This window comes from Limanda limanda, chromosome 5, assembly GCF_963576545.1.
Source record: "Limanda limanda chromosome 5, fLimLim1.1, whole genome shotgun sequence".
In the NCBI taxonomy this organism is placed as follows: Eukaryota; Metazoa; Chordata; class Actinopteri; order Pleuronectiformes; family Pleuronectidae; genus Limanda; species Limanda limanda.
The window spans coordinates 6,957,025-6,975,733 of record NC_083640.1 but is presented as its reverse complement, the minus strand read 5'-3'; the positions used below and the strand labels follow the sequence as shown (position 1 = coordinate 6,975,733).

The 18,709-nt window shown below is 41.3% G+C and overlaps 2 protein-coding genes across 5 annotated transcripts; both read right to left on the bottom strand.

Annotated features, from left to right (window-relative positions):
- Window positions 1-502: 502 nt before the first annotated feature.
- On the bottom strand, window positions 503-7,725 carry LOC133002513 (uncharacterized). Of its 4 annotated transcripts, none has more exons than XM_061072344.1 (5): window positions 7,369-7,725; window positions 4,459-4,926; window positions 3,532-3,975; window positions 2,581-3,048; window positions 503-2,098 (listed from the first exon to the last, which is right to left on the bottom strand). In XM_061072344.1, exons 1-5 carry the CDS (start codon window positions 7,670-7,672, stop codon window positions 942-944), a joined length of 2,841 nt encoding a protein of 946 aa, XP_060928327.1. In that variant the 5' UTR covers window positions 7,673-7,725; the 3' UTR covers window positions 503-941. The 4 variants fall into 4 exon arrangements, with proteins under 4 accessions (XP_060928327.1, XP_060928329.1, XP_060928328.1 ...); XM_061072346.1 differs by having other exon boundaries at window positions 503-2,086; XM_061072345.1 differs by having other exon boundaries at window positions 3,532-3,963.
- A 6,259-nt stretch (window positions 7,726-13,984) lies between these two features.
- Window positions 13,985-18,503, bottom strand: tbx16 (T-box transcription factor 16). The gene is made up of 9 exons (XM_061072248.1): window positions 18,488-18,503; window positions 18,180-18,336; window positions 17,971-18,073; window positions 16,957-17,121; window positions 16,631-16,777; window positions 16,471-16,541; window positions 16,247-16,335; window positions 14,500-14,713; window positions 13,985-14,411 (listed from the first exon to the last, which is right to left on the bottom strand). Exons 1-9 carry the CDS (start codon window positions 18,501-18,503, stop codon window positions 13,985-13,987), a joined length of 1,389 nt encoding a protein of 462 aa, XP_060928231.1.
- Window positions 18,504-18,709: the final 206 nt, after the last annotated feature.

Genomic DNA, 18,709 nt, shown 5'->3' with positions numbered 1-18,709 from the left:
TGTATTGCTGATTGTCGTGCTGAGATTTTGTGATACCCAATGTAAATTTGACATTGATTTCTGACCTACTGTGCCTAACCTCTTAATAAAAATATGTTTTTTTTGAATCACTGCCCTATGATCTGTTGTTTTATATACAAGCATATCAAAATAATTATCTTAAATTTTATTGGGGACATAACAGCTGTCTCTGAATTTAACAATCCTGCTGTTTGACATTTACCGTCATCCATGTCAACGAGGGCTCCTCCGTCATCGCTGCTTCACTCTCCGTGTGTGTGAGTGTAAGGCTGCGTTCCAGGCGACTCGTGTCAGATATTCTGACCTGAAATTGCCCAGTTCTGACTTCTCGCAAACATAAACAAACATGTCTGACTGTCAGAAGATACATTTTTCTCGTGATGAGACAATTCAACTGTAGCCAGTGCAGTCTCCGTTCGCACAGAAACAAAGAGGAGGATGCGACGACATCATCTTTTTATTAGACTTTTATTCTTGGAAACACATTCAATACATAAAGGAGAACACACACTGTCATTGAATCTCACAAACCAAGAAACCATTGCTTTAAAACAAACATATTTAATTATATGAACTAGTTAAGAACACACATTCATACTGTGCAAGGAACACACTCTAACCTTAAAATGACATGGACTTTATGAAAAATAGATAAATTATGTAGAAAATCAGTAGAAACAAGATATTTAAACACAAATCTTTCGTGTCATTCAATGAGTTATATTTTCTAGGGACATAAAAACTGTTAATAGTCTATTTAAAATAGTGAACTATGAATTTGTATAATATGAATATCTGCTGCTAAATCCTAATAAATATTTTGTTGCAAAGGCTGCAACTGAATCACTTCTCTCCTTTATGAATCCTCACGTCTCGTAAAATGGGACTGAATCTTTAATCTTTTACCACACTCAGATCAACTAAACGGTTTTCTCTCCTGTATGATACCTCATATGTCTATTTAGATTGCCCTTTTGGTTAAATCGTTTACCACACTCAGAGCAACCAAACGGTTTCTCTCCTGTATGACTCCTCATATGTATATTTAGACTGCCCTTTTGGTTAAATCTTTTACCACACTCAGAGCAACTAAACGATTTCTCTCCCGTATGAATCCTCATGTGTGAATTCAGATGGCTCCTATGGTTAAATCTTTTACCACACTCAGAGCAACCAAACGGCTCCTCTCCTGTATGACTCCTCATATGTAAATTTAGACTGTACATTAGGTTAAATCTTTTACCACACTCAGAACAACTAAACAGTTTCTCTCCTGTATGACTACTTATATGTCTATTTAGACAACTCCTTTGGGTATATCTTTTATCACACTTAGAGCAACTAAACGGTTTCTCTCCTGTGTGACTCATCATATGTCTATTTAGACAACTCCTTTGGGTATATCTTTTATCACACTCAGAGCAACTAAACGATTTCTCTCCTGTATGAATCCTCATGTGTGAATTTAGATTGGCCCTTCGGTTAAATATTTTACCACACTCAGAGCAACTAAACGGTTTCTCTCCTGTATGAATCCTCATATGTATATTTAGATTGCCCTTTAGGTTGAATTTTTTACCACACTCAGAGCAACTAAACGATTTTTTTCCTGTCTTACCTCCCATATCACTTAGAGGCTGTTTGTTATTTCTTGTATTTAAACCAGTCTGAGGTTCCCTAGTCTCCATCCAATCATCCTCACTGGGTTCAGTCTCAGAAGAGTCTTCAGACTTGTCCTCAGGACCTGGTTGTAAACGTCCTTCAGGACCTGAGTTCCTTGCTGGTTCTTGTCCTCCACAGTCCGCTCTGTTCTCCTTTATCTCACTCAGATGAAGATTTGACGATTTAAGTTTCTCTTCATCTTCTTCACTCTTCACAGCGACAGGAGTCAATGTGAACTTGATATCAGCCTCCTCCAGTCCTTGAAGCTGCTGTCCATACTGATTGGTCCACGGTTGCTCCTCTTTAATGTGGGGGGGCTCTGGGTCCTCCTGGTCCACAAGGAGGCTCCACTGCTGCTGATCAGGGGGAACCTCTTCTTTATACACCATCAGTTGCTGGACGTCTGCAGGACAAACTGAAACACAAATACTAACGTTTATCATTTTCAGAGTTTCCTGAAGTGTTTTGAAAAACTTGTGTTGTGTCGTTTAATGTCGACTGTTGTGATTTTTGAACGATCACATTCAGGAAGTAGAGATGTTGAGTTTGTTTACGTTTGGTGTTACGACGCAGCTCGTAAAGGAAGCAGCATACAACAAAGCATTTCTGGTAAAAACGTTTTTTATTTTGAGGCCAAATAAACCAATTAGGTCCCTAACAGAGGAGAACAGGGCGAGGGGAAGTTAGTTAGTTGGTTAAGATGCTTTCAGACAAGACCTGTGGGTAAAACTCAGAGAAATGTGTCCAGACTTTCTGTTTCAGACATGAGCAACACAGCAGCAGGTTTTCTGCATAGACTTGTTCACAAAATGACTCCTCATATGTCTTGTTAAATGGGACTTACTGCTAAATTCTTTACCACACTCAGAGCAACTAAACATTTTTTTTCTGTCTTACCTCCCATATCACTTAGAGGCTGTTTGTTATTTCTTTTTCTATTTAAACCAGTCTGAGGTTCCCATGTCTCCATCCAATCATCCTCACTGTCTTCAGTCTCAGCAGAGTCTTCAGTCTTGTCCTCAGGACCTGGTTGTAAATGTCCTTCAGGACCTGAGTTCCTGGCTGGTTCTGGTCCTCCACAGACAGCTCTGTTCTCCTTCGTCTCACTCGGATGAAGCTTTGACGATTTAAGTTTCTCTTCATCTTCTTCACTCTTCACAGCGACAGGAGTCAATGTGAACTTGATATCAGCCTCCTCCAGTCCTTGAAGCTGCTGTATATCCTGATTGGTCCACGGTTCCTCCTGTTCTTCTTTGATGTGGGGTTGCTCTGGGTCCTCCTGGTCCATAAGGAGGCTCCACTGCGTCTCCTCAGGGGGAACCTCTTCTTTATACACCATCAGTTGCTGGACGTCTGCAGGACTAACTGAAACACAGATACACACGTTTATCATTTTCAGAGTTTCCTGAAGTGTTTTGAAAAACTTGTGTTGTGTTGTTTAATGTCGACTGTTGTGATTTTTGAACTGTCACATTCAGGAAGTAGAGATGTTGAGGTTGTTTACGGTTGGTGTTATGATGCAGCTCGTAAAGGAAGCAGCATACAACAAAGTGTTTCTGGTAAAAACGTTTTTCATTTTGAGGCCAAATAAACCAATTAGGTCACTAACAGAGGAGAACAGGGCGAGGGGAAGTTAGTTAGTTGGTTAAGCTGCTTTCAGACAAGACCTGTGGGTCAAACTCAGAGAAATGTGTCCAGACTTTCTGTTTCAGACATGAGCAACACAGCAGCAGGTTATCTGCATAGACTCGTTCACAAAATGACTCCTCATATGTCTTGTTAAATGGGACTTACTGCTAAATCTTTTACCACACTCAGAGCAACTAAACGATTTTTTTTCTGTCTTACCTCCCATATCCGTTAGAGGCTGTATGTTATTTCTTTTTCTATTTAAACCAGTCTGAGGTTCCCTGGTCTCCATCCAATCACCCTCACTGTCTTCAGTCTCAGAAGAGTCTTCAGTCTTGTCCTCAGGACCTGAGTTCCTGGCTGGTTCTGGTCCTCCACAGTCCGCTCTGTTCTCCTTTATCTCACTCAGATGAAGATTTGACAATTTAAGTTTCTCTTCATCTTCTTCACTCTTCACAGCGACAGGAGTCAATGTAAACTTGATATCAGCCTCCTCCAGTCCTTGAAGCTGCTGTCCATCCTGATTGGTCCACGGTTCCTCCTGTTCTTCTTTAATGTAGGGGGGCTCTGGGTCCTCCTGGTCCACAAGGGGGCTCCACTGCTGCTCCTCAGGGGGAACCTCTTCTTTATACACCATCAGTTGCTGGACGTCTGCAGGACAAACTGAAACAGAAATACTAACGTTTATCATTTTCAGAGTTTCCTGAAGTGTTTTGAAAAACTTGTGTTGTGTTGTTTAATGTCGACTGTTGTGATTTTTGAACGGTCACATTCAGGAAGTAGAGATGTTGAGGTTGTTTACGGTTGGTGTTACGACGCAGCTCGTAAAGGAAACAGCATACAACAAAGTGTTTCTGGTAAAAACGTTTTTCATTTTGAGGCCAAATAAACCAATTAGGTCCCTAACAGAGGAGAACAGGGGGAGGGGAAGTTAGTTAGTTGGTTAAGATGCTTTCAGACAAGACCTGTGGGTAAAACTCAGAGAAATGTGTCCAGACTTTCTGTTTCAGACATGAGCAACACAGCAGCAGGTTTTCTGCATAGACTTGTTCACAAAATGACTCCTCATATGTCTTGTTAAATGGGACTTACTGCTAAATTCTTTACCACACTCAGAGCAACTAAACATTTTTTTTTCTGTCTTACCTCCCATATCACTTAGAGGCTGTTTGTTATTTCTTTTTCTATTTAAACCAGTCTGAGGTTCCCATGTCTCCATCCAATCATCCTCACTGTCTTCAGTCTCAGCAGAGTCTTCAGTCTTGTCCTCAGGACCTGGTTGTAAACATCCACCAGGACCTGAGTTCCTGGCTGGTTCTGGTCCTCCACAGTCCGCTCTGTTCTCCTTCGTCTCACTCGGATGAAGCTTTGACGATTTAAGTTTCTCTTCATCTTCTTCACTCTTCACAGCGTCAGGAGTCAATGTGAACTTGATATCAGTCTCCTCCAGTCCTTGAGGCTGCTGTCCATCCTGATTGGTCCACGGTTCCTCCTGTTCCTCTTTAATGTGGGGGGGCTCTGGGTCCTCCTGGTCCACAAGGGGGCTCCACTGCTGCTGATCAGGGGGAATCTCTTCTTTATACACCATCAGTTGCTGGACGTCTGCAGGACAAACTGAAACACAAATACACACGTTTATCATTTCAGAGTTTCCTGAAGTGTTTTAAAAAACTTGTGTCGTTTAATGTCGACTGTTGTGATATTTGAACGGTCACATTCAGGAAGTAGAGATGTTGAGGTCGTTTACGATTGGTGTTATGGTAGGCCAAATAAACCAATTAGGTCATTAACAGAGGAGAACAGGGCGAGGGAACGTTAGTTAGATGATCAAACTGCTTTCAGACAAGACCTGTGGGTAAAACTCAGAGAAATGTGTCCAGACTTTCTGTTTCAGGTGAGAGGTGGAGCAGCCGGGTGCAGCAGACAGGGACAGGAAGTGGCGTACTAACTCCGCTGCTCGAGCTGATGCTAGCTAACATTACTGCAGTAAAGTGAGCCGTCATATGGGAAGCCAGCCACCACTCTGGTTTTTGTTGCGCGTCTACTCATGCCATATACGGTAAAGCGGTATAGATAGTCGGAGCGCCTAAAAAGTACGAAAACACAACTATATTTTAGTTATAGTCTCTCATTTGATTTTTTTTTTTTATCTTCATGGTGCATCTGTTCATGTAAATTATGTATTTTTACTGCAAATTGAAGGGCAAAGCTGTAAAAAAGGACCAATGTATTCATATTGTAAACATATTTGGAAGCTGATTAAAAATATTCCTTAATAGGTTATGAGTAATTTCTAATGTATTCCTGTTAGTGGTGTCTCTGACTATGCTGAGATAATTTTTTGTCTTTTAGGGTTAGGGTTTAAAAAAAAATCCAATCCAATATAGTTGTGTTTTTCGTAATTTTTGGTCGTTTCAACCAACCATGCTGTTTTACCGTAAAGCCACAAGTAGACGCGCAAAAGAAACCAGAGGGGTGGCTGGCTTCACACATGACGGCTCACTTTACTGCAGTCTAACACTTGCCTGTGAGCGGTTCTAGGGCCTAGAGCAGGGGTAGCCAACATGGTGCCCGCGGGCACCTGGGCGCCCGCAGGGACCCCACGAGTCAACCGCAAGGCATGCTCTAAATTAAAAAATAAATAAAAAATAAATAAAGAGTTTTTTTTTAATTTAAATTCAAATTTAAAATAAAGTCAAACCGCCATCTCACTCTATGCCAGTGATTCTCAAACTGTGTGGCGCGCCCCACTGGCGGGGCGCAGAGGCATACCAGGTGGGGCACGCGACCGGGAGAGGGGATATGTGAGGCGGAACTAATGTTTTGACGTCCGCATCTCTTTAATGGTGGAACAGTAAACAAATCGTTCTTTCGCGGTAGCCGGGGTCGGCAACCCGCGGCTCTGCAGCGGCTCCCTGCACAGTGTTTTGGGGTCGCGCATATTATTTGCAAACAATGAACTCACGTTCACGTTAATTTGTTAAATCATCATATAATCAGGCCAGCATGAAAAACCAGTAGCGGGAAATGTGTGTGTTTTCCCCCAGACAGCACACAAGAACAGGCCCTGGGGCTCCGCCCCCACTCATTTGCTCAGAGAGATACACAGTCACTGGTTACATGTGTCCGATTGAAACTCGATTTCTGGCGTTGTCGGGTTTCAATCGAAGATCCATTTCATGTAACTCCACAAATCTAGATTTCTTGTGTCCGACTGAGGTCGGATAACCACCCCCAGATAAGCGATCGGATTTGGCCGTATATCGGACAACGCGCGCATGTAACTCTGGAAGCTAGACAACAACTGGAGATGACGTCTTTGCGCATGCTTGAGATTCTGCCTCCACCCTCCCTCCCGCGCTGTATCACCACTAGCTGTAATGAAAACAGCGCCACCTATCGTAGTGGGGTATGAAATGCTTTCGGACAAGAGTCGGATTTCTCAGTGCCATGTACCCTGAGATAGAGCAGTTAACCCCCCATGGATAGAGAAACCGGGCTTCAGCCGAAATCGGGTTTATGCCATCATGTAAACGTAGTGAGTGAGATTAGATCAGATATGAGACCCAACAAATTAAGAAGACACTTAGAAACATTACACCCCAGTCACATGCTTGTGTTATTTTTGGTTGAGCTATATCATCGTTGTAACAAAGTGATTATAATTTAATTTATTTTTTCTCTATTTTTTAGTAGAGACTGATGTAGGAATGTAGTGATAAATGTCACCAAACGTACTTCAATTAAGTTGAATTTAAGCAAAGTTGAAACAGATTAACAGAAAGAAATGTGGCATGTTTTAATATATCTGTTTCCTACCATCATTGTTGTGGAAATCATTGTTAATAATTATTGTGAGGAATAATTAACGTTGACGTGATCAGACAGTCTCTTCACATATATTATAATTAATATTAAAAGGTGATCTGTGCAACTTTGTACTCAGGAAGTTTGTATCAAACAAGTAGCCCTTCGTATTACCCAGTACCTTCGAAGTAGCTCTCAGTCTCAAAAAGGTTGGTGACCCACTGACCCCTGACCTAGAGTATGTCCTACCTGAGTCTAGGGACTGACCTGCTCTGTGCAGCCGGACCACGGGCTGCATCACGGCATCGAGCAGCCTCCTCTGGCGGCAGATCTCCCGCTCGGACTGCTCCACTCGGTCTTCATACTCCGCCAAGGTTTCCTCCAGCCCCGCGAGGATCTGCTCCCCCGCCGCTGTGAGCCGCTCGGTGAGCATCGCTCTCAGCTCCGGGACTCGAGCCTTTCTTCCTCCTTTCTCCACCTGCAGCAGGAAGTCTTCAGCGGCAGCGAGGATCCGCTCATGTACCGACTCCCGCAGCAGCTGCACGGCGGACATGTTCCTCTTCTCTGAGCAGTTTGAGTCTCAACCCACTGGAATCAGGAAGTGAACAGGAGCCGCTCCGTTTCTCTCCTCCTCTGATAGTTGCTGGACAAATCTTCACATAAACAAGCCTTGACTCAGCTGACGCGAATATCATGTTCCTGCTTATCGGCTGTATGTTCTGCTTGTGTAAACATTCCCATCCTCCAATCAAAACAACGCCTTTCTATCTTCCCTCCTGAAGCTGGGGCAGCTGCTTGAACTCTGTGTGATGTGGAATGAACCTAAGGGAGTTATGCTTTAATATACAGAGTTAAGTATGAGAACAAGTTAAAGTACAGTGTATAATATGTCACAGTTCCCACAACAGGCAGCAGCTCTTATCAGACCTTTTATCAAGACAGGTGTGAGGTTGTTCAGCGCTGCGACGCACACACATTTGAACCAACTTCATGATTAACACCAAGCAGCAACAGTTATTGAAGGTCATTTTGTGAAGGCCATATATCTGGCCCAAACTGCTCCTGCCCCCACCCTCCTGCATTTGTTTATAGTTCAGTTCTGTTGCCATCTACACACTTTTAGTGAGTTTTTATTTGTTGTTTAGAGTCCCTGCTGTGCCCTTGACTGTATAACTTGTATCTCCACTCTTGAATGAGAAGTTGATGTCACTACCTTTTTGTATTTTACCGCAATAAGACTGTACAACTCATTTACCTCTGTCAGAGCCACCATCACAGAACTGCACTAAATATACCTGTCTCCTTGCACTGTGTACCCTGTACATCACTCCGCTCCATATACACTTACTTCACATCATATGTGATATGTGTTAATATAAAACCATATTGATATTATATATCATTTTATACAATAATATTGTCTTTTGCACACTCTGTCTACATATTCTTACACTCATAGTATATTATATTATCTATTGTATAGTCAAATACTTATATTTATACCTCTACTATATATCAAATATTATATCATACTCTCTGTATATTCTTTGTATATATAAGTCTATATACACATATTTATACATGTGTACATGTTATAATTATAATAGTTATTATTATATAACTATTATTATTATAAATACTGTTGCTGCCATTATTACTATATACTGCTATTATATTGGTATAATTACTATCATATATAAATAAATATTATGTTATATTATATACTATATATACTGTACTATTTTTATATACTGTCTAACAATAACATTACCATCATATCATCAGTACTATTACCATCATCTTGCCACTGCACCTTATCTACCTATTTATCTTGTGTTTCTGTTTTTTATTCTTTCTACCTCAATAATTTTTATTTTATTGTATTGTATTGTATTTTATTGTATTCAAATTTACCGGCTGCTATGACGACTTAATTTCCCTTCGGGGATGAATAAAGTAATCTATCTATCTATCTATTTAACCTCACAGTGAGATGAATACAGTGTAAAATCTCCACAGGTGACCTTCCTTGTTTGAACTCCTCAGCTGCCTTGTGCCCTTTTATTCCACCCAGTCTCCACCAGTTCCTCTCCATTTGTCCCTACACACCGTCAGCTTTATGAAGGCCGACTGCTGCTTTCCTCTGCGAGGCCTTTTCATCTACATCTGTCACCCCCCGCTGGCCCTAAGTGAGTGGCCCCCCCATCCCTTTGTGTTTCACACCCCTTTGCCAGCCCCCGTCCAGCTTGTCTGCCTGGATGTGCTGACACCAGCACTGGACATCCACAGGATCAACTGTCTGCTGCGTTTATGCTTCAGTCCTTTTCATTCCACTGCTGTATACTGCCACCGGGGGGATACTTAAAGACATATGTCCTGCACTTAACCACGTCAGCGGCCTCCACAGACATCTGAGCGCAGGTCGATCCTCTGCTCTTTGCTGGAACATTATCAGAGCAATTAAAAGCCCCAAATTACCCCATTGACATGCAGCTATGAAGATTAAGCCCAGTGGAGTTGTGTGTCCAAGGAATTTTACTAAGTGCTCACTTTCATTCTTATTTCTACTGCTGTGGGAGGTCCAACGTCTGGCAGTGAGTCGATAGAGGACAAAGAAAGTCACCTGTGGATGGAGATGTGGACTCAGAGATAGACGATACAGTGCAATGTTCCTGCTGAACATCTGTGGAGCAGCCTGACCTTTTTGATTCAGTTCAATTTGTACGTGTGAGTGTCGTGTATTCACTACAGTTAATGATTTTAGCTAATAACTCTTTTTAACATGGTCATAAACCAGGATGACATGTTATCATCTTCGGTGTGTTGATTCTCAAATTCTCACACTCCTTAAACACTATGGAATGAATGCGTTAACCCTCCCCCCCAGAGAATACTCTTTGACCTCTACCATGAAGACGCCTCACACTACAAGATACTAAACATGTCCTTATTCAGGCTGAAGCCCTGTTGTGTGATGTAATGTTATCTCTAGTTTTGGGGTCCCACCTCCCACCTATAAAACTTCTTGCCCTGCAGGGAGAAGACAGACTTTCACTATTGGCTTGTGATGTCTCCGGGTATACCATGGTATCCGTCTGACCTGTGAAACTTCTGTGTAATAAACATTATTATACTTGTAAGTACTGGGTCCGCGGTCCTATCCTTCATCATCAAACTTCGACAACCACATCAACCTCTCGGCCGACAAGAATATACGTCATGAGGCAACAAATCACAACATTCATTATCTCAAGCCACTTTGCACATTAAGGTTGAGTTGATATACTAGTTTTCCACACAGCAGCTTTGTCACACATTTCAGAAATGTACCGATAACACAACGTTGTACAATATATATGAAAATACAATAAAAATTATACACAATATTAAGAAAATGTTATTTTTAATAGATCAGGAAACATTTTACCGAGAGAAACAAAAGCTTTACAGAATCAATTGGACAGATCTCACTTCGGCTCCGGACGAGTTTTCAGAAAATGTTCCATCACATATCTTTACAAATATCTTTCAGACCCATTTGTCAAGCCCAGTGGAATTCTGTATTAAACCCGGTTAAACTCAGTTATCTTAATACATTGTGCTCAAAAAGAATTTACTTCAAGTCACTCACTGATGCTCCACTGCAGATTCATCATTTCAGATTTATTCCCTCTGTCGCTCAGCCTGTCCTTTGTCCTCACTTCTAACTGAAAGTGTTCAGCCTCTGTCTATTGATTTTTTATAACATACGTCACATCGTTTACATTCTTAGCAATGTGGTGCGAGTGTTTACATTAAATTATGCCCATACAAACACAACCCAAATGAAGTATAGTGTTTGCTCTCAGTTAAATCCACAGAATCAAATTAAAAAGAGTAAATGTGTCCAGGATTTTTTTTTTCTCAAATTCATTCAAGCAAAAATAACCTTCCACTCACTTTCAACTGGTGTTTACCATAATAAAAGTCGCTTCATACTTGGATTCATAACAGACTTAATTTCAGAAGAAAGGATTTAGCTGTGTTGCTTTTATGAAAGATTCTCCACATGACAGCATTTATTTGTTAAAGAGAAAGATCTTAGTATATTTTCAGTTACCATTTCATAATGATGTTTGAATAATTTATAATAATTCTGTGACGTTTAAGCAAGTTTAAACTTACTTCTGGTTTCTGTTTTCCTAAGAACTTGTTTTCTGTTTTCCTAAGAACTTGTTTTATCGTTTTGCACTGAAAGTGTTGACAGTGCTTGAATCTATGTTAGATCATGTGTAAACTAAGTCACTGGTATAAATCATCAACTGCACTTTGCTCCCATCATACACATCCCTCAGAAAGACCAGTGTTGATTTTGCTTATTTGACAGAAATTTCCACCAGTGTCTGTAACCCACAAATGGGGACAAAACCGTGATAAATTATTATTCTGATCAATATTCTGTGTTACAAGCTCTTTAATATCTCAACCAGGCTTTCATTTCCCCAGTTTCTTACTACATTATTGTATCTTCGCTGGGTTTAATTTAAAAACTGGCTTCTGGGAGAAGTAATCTCACAATTTTTTTTAAATCTGAACTTCCTCCCGGTGACCGTCTCACCCAGTGATACAGATACTGTATCCGCCTCCTCTTCCTCATTAAAATGAGTTGATGAACTTTGTGCATTATGTGTGGGGAAGGCTGAGGGTCGATGTACTGGTTCAAGAGGCCTCCGAGAGATAAAGAATCCCACGGAAAGAAAATCCACATCAGGCCGGTTCCTGAAGGATGACCTCCTCCTCCTCCTCCTCCTCCCCTTTCCTCCCCCCTGGACTTTACAACAGTCATTAGCAGCTCATATCCATCCCGGACGGAGGCGATGGGCCCAGTCTGTGTTTTTTAGTGGTGAAAGGGAGCAGACAATCCCCCATTTTCCTGCTTCTAAAGGCTCATTGAGATGGAGAACGAGAGTCGTGCAGTGTTTTATGATGTTGGTGGGTAAACCCCAGCAGGTGAGCCGCAGTCCCAGTAACACCACGTCTTTAATGCATGCTGGGCCTGTCCAAACTACAGAGTGGTCCCCATTACATCAACAAAGAGCAAATACAAACAATCACCACCAGCCAATATGCTGCTTATCAGAGCTGACCCTGTGCAAAGAATGAAGATGTGCAAAACAATCCTTCCTCAATGCCAGGTATTGTTTAATCCAATTTAAAAGTTAACACCACCTTCACTAACCGAGGAAATAAACCCTGAAATTCCTACAACATGCAACAGATGTTCCTGGGCAGATGACACCCGATAGCTTCGCCCTAAGTTCAGAATTACTGGTTCAGTATCTTCAATTTATTATTCCAAATACGATTAAAACCAATCCCCTCATGATCACCCTGGGTGTATATCCAAGACCTAAAAAAATCAAGCAATACACAACAGTGTTTCTTGTGTTATAGACTCATTATTGCAAGAAGCTACTTCTTACTCACTTGGGGAAAAAAGAGGTCCCTAAAATTGAGATGTGGCTTAGTGACCTCACAAATACACTTCATTTAGAAAGATTAACATACATCTTTATGGACAAGATTTAGTTTTTCAAGATTTTGGCCCTTTTCATTCACTTCCTTTCACACGCACCTCGCACAAAGTAAGGAGTGTTTTGTCTTGGTTAGTTTTCCTTCTCAAGGTTCTTTTGTTATGTCCTGTGTTTTCTTTTTTATTCATATGTTCAAGAAAACAAAGCATGATGCCATCTGCTTGTCTGTCAGCTCATGTAGATGTTTGTGTGCCCTTGAGTTAAACTCATATCACCATGTTTGAATAAAAATATTTTGACAGAAGATCCCCAGAACGTTTTCTGTCCTTGGCTAAAATTCAAACCATCCATCTATATGTCTGGAGAATTTGTCATTCCTGTCAGATATATACACTAGAAGGTTCTACCTGTTTGGATAATTTATCACGTGATTGTTTTTCATAACATAACACACAGCTGTCGAATAAACAACATTCTTACTCTGAAATGACATTAAAATGTTATGTTTGACCCTCCCACCATTGATGAATGGATTGAAATTGTGTATGAGATTTATGTTATGGAAAAGATCTCTTTTTCCCTCAAGGTCGAGAAAGACATTTTTTATAAGACCTGGACCAAATGGACTGAGTACGTAAAACCAGTTAGATCTGATTTTATTTGAATATACTTGTGTTTTGTGTGATCCTCCTTTTTTTGTTGTGATGTGCGCTCCCCGGTTGTGTTCTCTTTACCTCTGTTATTGTTCCTACATGGAGTAATTTAGGTCCATAAAACAAAACCCCAGAAAGGCTGTATGAACAAAATCACCCAAACTTACTAAATCCATTCTTTCTTATGTCCTTGACAGACTAAAGCTGTATTTAATGTATGTGATGGAAATGTGCCTTTCTAAATAAAAAGAGAATTTCAAAAAAATAAAAAATGTTATGTTTATTTAATCACACCAGGCAAAACCATGTCACTTTTAGTCTTTTATTTTCAGATCACATCACAACTTGAAGACATTACTTACACACTTATGTTTTATTCTTTCTTTTCTTTACAAAAATATTATTTACACTTGAACGAGAGATGAAATACAAAATAAATAGACAGTTAACTCGACAATCCATCAGCAGGGCGCAGCAGCACAGTAACAGGAGTCTGAATCCTGCCGGTCTGAAGACAAGACAGCCACAGTCCCTCCTCACACTTTTCATCTTTCACTTTTCACTATTGTTGTCGCCGGCCCCGGACCCTCAGCCGCGTCTGGACATGCACTTCCTGGCTGCGAGGGCTGGATCAGCATTCTGGCAAGATGGCGCCGCAGCATCACTCTGTCACTCTGTCAGATGACGTTGAGGATCCCTTCACCAGCAGGAGTAAGAGAACAGCGGGTACTGGCTCCACTCGGCCACGTTGCCATGATGATAGCCGTGGTGCACAGCTTGCGTGGTGTAGTCGGCGGGCAGGTGGTGAGGAGGTGGGTACTGGGCGGGGCCTGGACCACTCCACTGGCCCAGGGGCTGCTCGGCGCCATAGGGGCTGTAGATGTGGTGGCCGATGACCCCGGGCTTGCCCGCCTGGGCCATGGTCATGTTGAGGACCCCTGGGCTGTAGTCCTGGGGGGCAGGGAGGGGCTGGGGGCCGCAGGGGGAGGGCCCGATCTTTGAAGAGTCGTGGTCGGGGACGGTGGCGACATCAGGGACCCTGGACTCAAAGCTGCTGCGCTCTGTGCCACTGGTGCTGCTGCCGATGCTGGAGGAAGGAGAGGGAGACTTCCCGTACTCGTGGAACCTGAGGAGGAAAATGGAAGGTGGTCAGTGATTCGCTGATCAGGATGATATGACGCTCTTTAAGGTCACAAAACTTGACTGGTATTCACCTGTACGGCTGGTAGGACGCAGGAGCAGGAACCAGCTGCTCTGCGTTGTACACATCTCTGGCGTCTGCCCCGGCGGGCGAGTCAGTCCTCGCTCTGTGCTCCCGGTCAGCGGCCCACGGGGAGTAGCGCTCCTCTTTGACCTCACTGACCCCTTTCCTTTTGGGCAGCTCTCCTTCCTCTCCATCATAAGCCTCATAGGATGACTGGCAGAAATCTAAAGACACACCAATCATTAGATAGATAGATAGATGGACAGATAAATAGATAGATAGATAGATAGATAGATAGATAGATAGATAGATAGATAGATAGATAGATAGATAGATAGATAGATAGATAGATAGATAGATAGATAGATAGATAGATAGATAGATAGATAGATAGATAGATAGATAGATAGATAGATAGATAGATAGATAGATAGATAGATAGATAGATAGATAGATAGATAGATAGATAGATAGATAGATAGATAGATAGATAGATAGATAGATAGATAGATAGATAGATAGATAGATAGATAGATAGATAGATAGATAGATAGATAGATAGATAGATAGATAGATAGATAGATAGATAGACAGATAGACAGATAAATAGATAAATAGACAGATAGACAGATAGACAGATAGACAGATAGATAGATAGATAGATAGATAGATAGATAGATAGATAGATAGATAGATAGATAGATAGATAGATAGATAGATAGATAGATAGATAGATAGATAGATAGATAGATAGATAGATAGATAGATAGATAGATAGATAGATAGATAGATAGATAGATAGATAGATAGATAGATAGATAGATAGATAGATAGATAGATAGATAGATAGATAGATAGATAGATAGATAGATAGATAGATAGATAGATAGATAGATAGATAGATAGATAGATAGATAGATAGATAGATAGATAGATAGATAGATAGATAGATAGATAGATAGATAGATAGATAGATAGATAGATAGATAGATAGATAGATAGATAGATAGATAGATAGATAGATAGATAGATAGATAGATAGATAGAATACTTTATTCATCCCCGAAGGGAAATTAAGTCGTCATAGCAGCCGGTATATTTGAATACAATTAAATACAATACAATAGAATAAAATAAAAAATATTGAGGTAGAAAGAATAAAAAACAGAAACACAAGATGAATAGGTAGATAAGGTGCAGTGGCAAGATGATGGTAATAGTACTGATAATATGATGGTAATGTTATTGTTAGACAGTATATAAAAATAGTACAGCATATATAGTATATAATATAACATAATATATATTTATATATGACAGTTATTATACCAATATAATAGCAGTATATAGTAATAATGGCAGCAACAGTATATACACTAACAATAGTAATATAATAAAAATAATTATAATTATAACATGTACACATGTATAAATATGTGTAAATAGACTTATATATACAAAGAATATACAGAGAGTATGATATAATATATGATATATAGTAGAGGTATAAATATAAGTATTTGACTATACAATTGATAATATAATATACTATGAGTGTAAGAATATGTAGACAGAGTGTGCAAAAGACAATATTATTGTATAAAATGATAAATAATATCAATATGGTTTATATTAACACATATCACGTATGATGTGAAGTAAGTGTATATGGAGCGGAGTGTTGTACAGGGTACACAGCTCAACTACAGGACAAGCAGGCACATGAGAGGAGGAGGAAGAGAGACGAGAGTACGAACCTTGTGGACCGTCCTCCTCCGAGTCCCTGTCCGAGATGTCTGAGGCCTTTGGTCTCTTCTCGGGGCAGCCTGGGTTCTTGTTGGCTCGCCTGTAGAGGAACATCATTAGAACAGTTCTACGTATGGGGCATTCACTGTAATATACTGCAGATGCATTTCTGGGAAAACGGGGGCCCTCTGCAGCTGTGGGGTCACTGCATGCATCTGACCAGTGTGGAACCCACCGTTTCTTATTGGTGCCTTCCTCCCGGAACCCTTTGGCGAAAGGGTTGTGATCGATCTTCAGCTTTGTAATCTGCAAGAGAATAGATGTCAGCTCAGTTAAAAATCTGTAGCAGTCATGTTGCAGCTTGTGTTGGTTTAGTTTTAGTGCTGGGGACTGACCCTGGTGTTCTGGTAGGCGGTGACGGCTGTGAACGAAGTCTCTGGGAAGGTGAAGGTCTGGAAAACACTCCAGCGGACGCTGAACAGGTCGTCTGCCTGGACGATGTGGAAGCGCGGGTGGTAGAGGTGCATGGAGTGCAAAATGATCTGCAGAGGAGAAGAGAGGGATTCAATTTAGATTTATCCTTTCAGTCACTTTTAGCTTCTACTCTACAAATATTCACTGTCAATCAAACACTTGAAGTCCTTCAGAAGAGGCCACGTGGAATCATCATGAATTACAAAGTTGCGGTCTTGCCCCCCCACCTCTGAGTGCTCCTACTTACATGGCCGTGCTGGTCGAGCGTGTTGTTGGTGAGTTTGAGCTTGAGGAAGGAGACGGACTGCTTCATCCAGTGGCTCCCCGGGGCCGGAGAGTCGGGGTGGAGGTAGGTCCTGCAGGGAGGCTGGGGCTCCGCTTTTCCTGCCACCTCCCATTTCTCTTTATTCCACTGTGGGAAGAGGGACAGATAGTCAGTCAGTCTGTCATAATAGAAAAACAAGCCATTTACAGACTCCTCCATTCCCACAGTGTGAGGAGCACGGTGGAGTGGAGAGTGACGGCCGGCAGGTACCACCCACAGAGATAGGGGCCGGTACAGTGGGCTCCCAGCAGGGAATAGAAAACAGGAAGAGATAGCAGCCTTTGATGTACAATGTCAGGAGGGGGTGATAAACAGGGGGTGTCTTGTCTGGGGGATTGTAGGAACCACTCCGGGATTTCTCTGGCCAAAGCCATGACTGCTGCACATTAATCAGAATCACGAGTGTTTGCTGTTCTGGCTTCTAAACGGTGGAATGAGCTCCCTATCGACATCCGGACATCAGAAAGTTTACACATCTTCCGCCGCAAACTAAAAACACACCTCTTCAGGCTATACCTTGAATAAAAAAAATGAAAAAAAACACTAACAATTTTTTAAACTAACAATTTAGTAGCACTTAAATGGCACTTATTTATAGCATTTTGTAGTTTTGCTTTATTTTTGAAGAATTTGTACTTTCTTGATTCTTGTTGTTCTTGGTTTGTACCCTCGGGGTTGAATGCACTCATTGTAAGTCGCTTTGGATAAAAGCGTCAGCGAAATAAAATTTAATGTAATGTAAAATTAAAATTTATTTATATAGCCCATAATAACAACTTAACCCTCGACAAGAGTGAGGTAAAACCGGAGAGACCTCAGAGAGAGTTACACATGAGGGGTCCCTCTCCAGGACCGACAGAAGTGCAATAGATTGATATACTTAATTTAACTCTTGATGCATATATAAATGAGAGATTGAAAATTTTCGATTCTCACCTTATACCTGAATCCGTCCTCAGGGACCATGTCAACCAGCAGGATGTATTTGGCACATGGAATCAGGCCGGAGAGATTCACTTTACAGTGTGGAAACATCCTCCTGTAGAACATAGAGGTGAACACATGATGAATATAAGAAGAAGCACACACAGATACACAGGGGGCTGCTTTACCACCATCTTGCATTTCATATTTGTTTTTCTTACCTTCCAGGTTTAGTGATGATCATCTCTGTCCCTATTTCATGAAAGGACTTCCAGAGTTCAGGGTCCTCCAGAGTCAACCTGAGGTTACCCTGGAGATAAGCATCAGGGCCGGCAGCCATGGAGGAAGGAGGAGGTCCGCCGAAGTTAGGCTTCAAGTCTACAAAATAAAATTATTACTCTTAGGATTGCTTCACCAAAGAGTGAAATGTGAACTTTCAGGCTTGAGGGAGGTGAGATCTGATAAAGGAGAACACTGCTTTAAATTGGAGAATCCCTGTGTAAATAAATAAATAAATAAAATAACTCACCTCTGATGGACTGCATATTTCAGGATCAGGAGCAGCACAGAAGAAATTTGAAAGGGTTCATGCAGGGTCAGTGAAAAATCCAAGTATCAGCGGTATCCAAAGTGTTTCCTCCGCTCGCCCTCCTTCACGTTTAGAGCAAAATCAAAGAGAATAGAAATCCAGCAGCGAAGGGAAGAGGTCACTCGGGCTCAGTGGTGTTGCAGGAGCTGTTCACAGATCTAA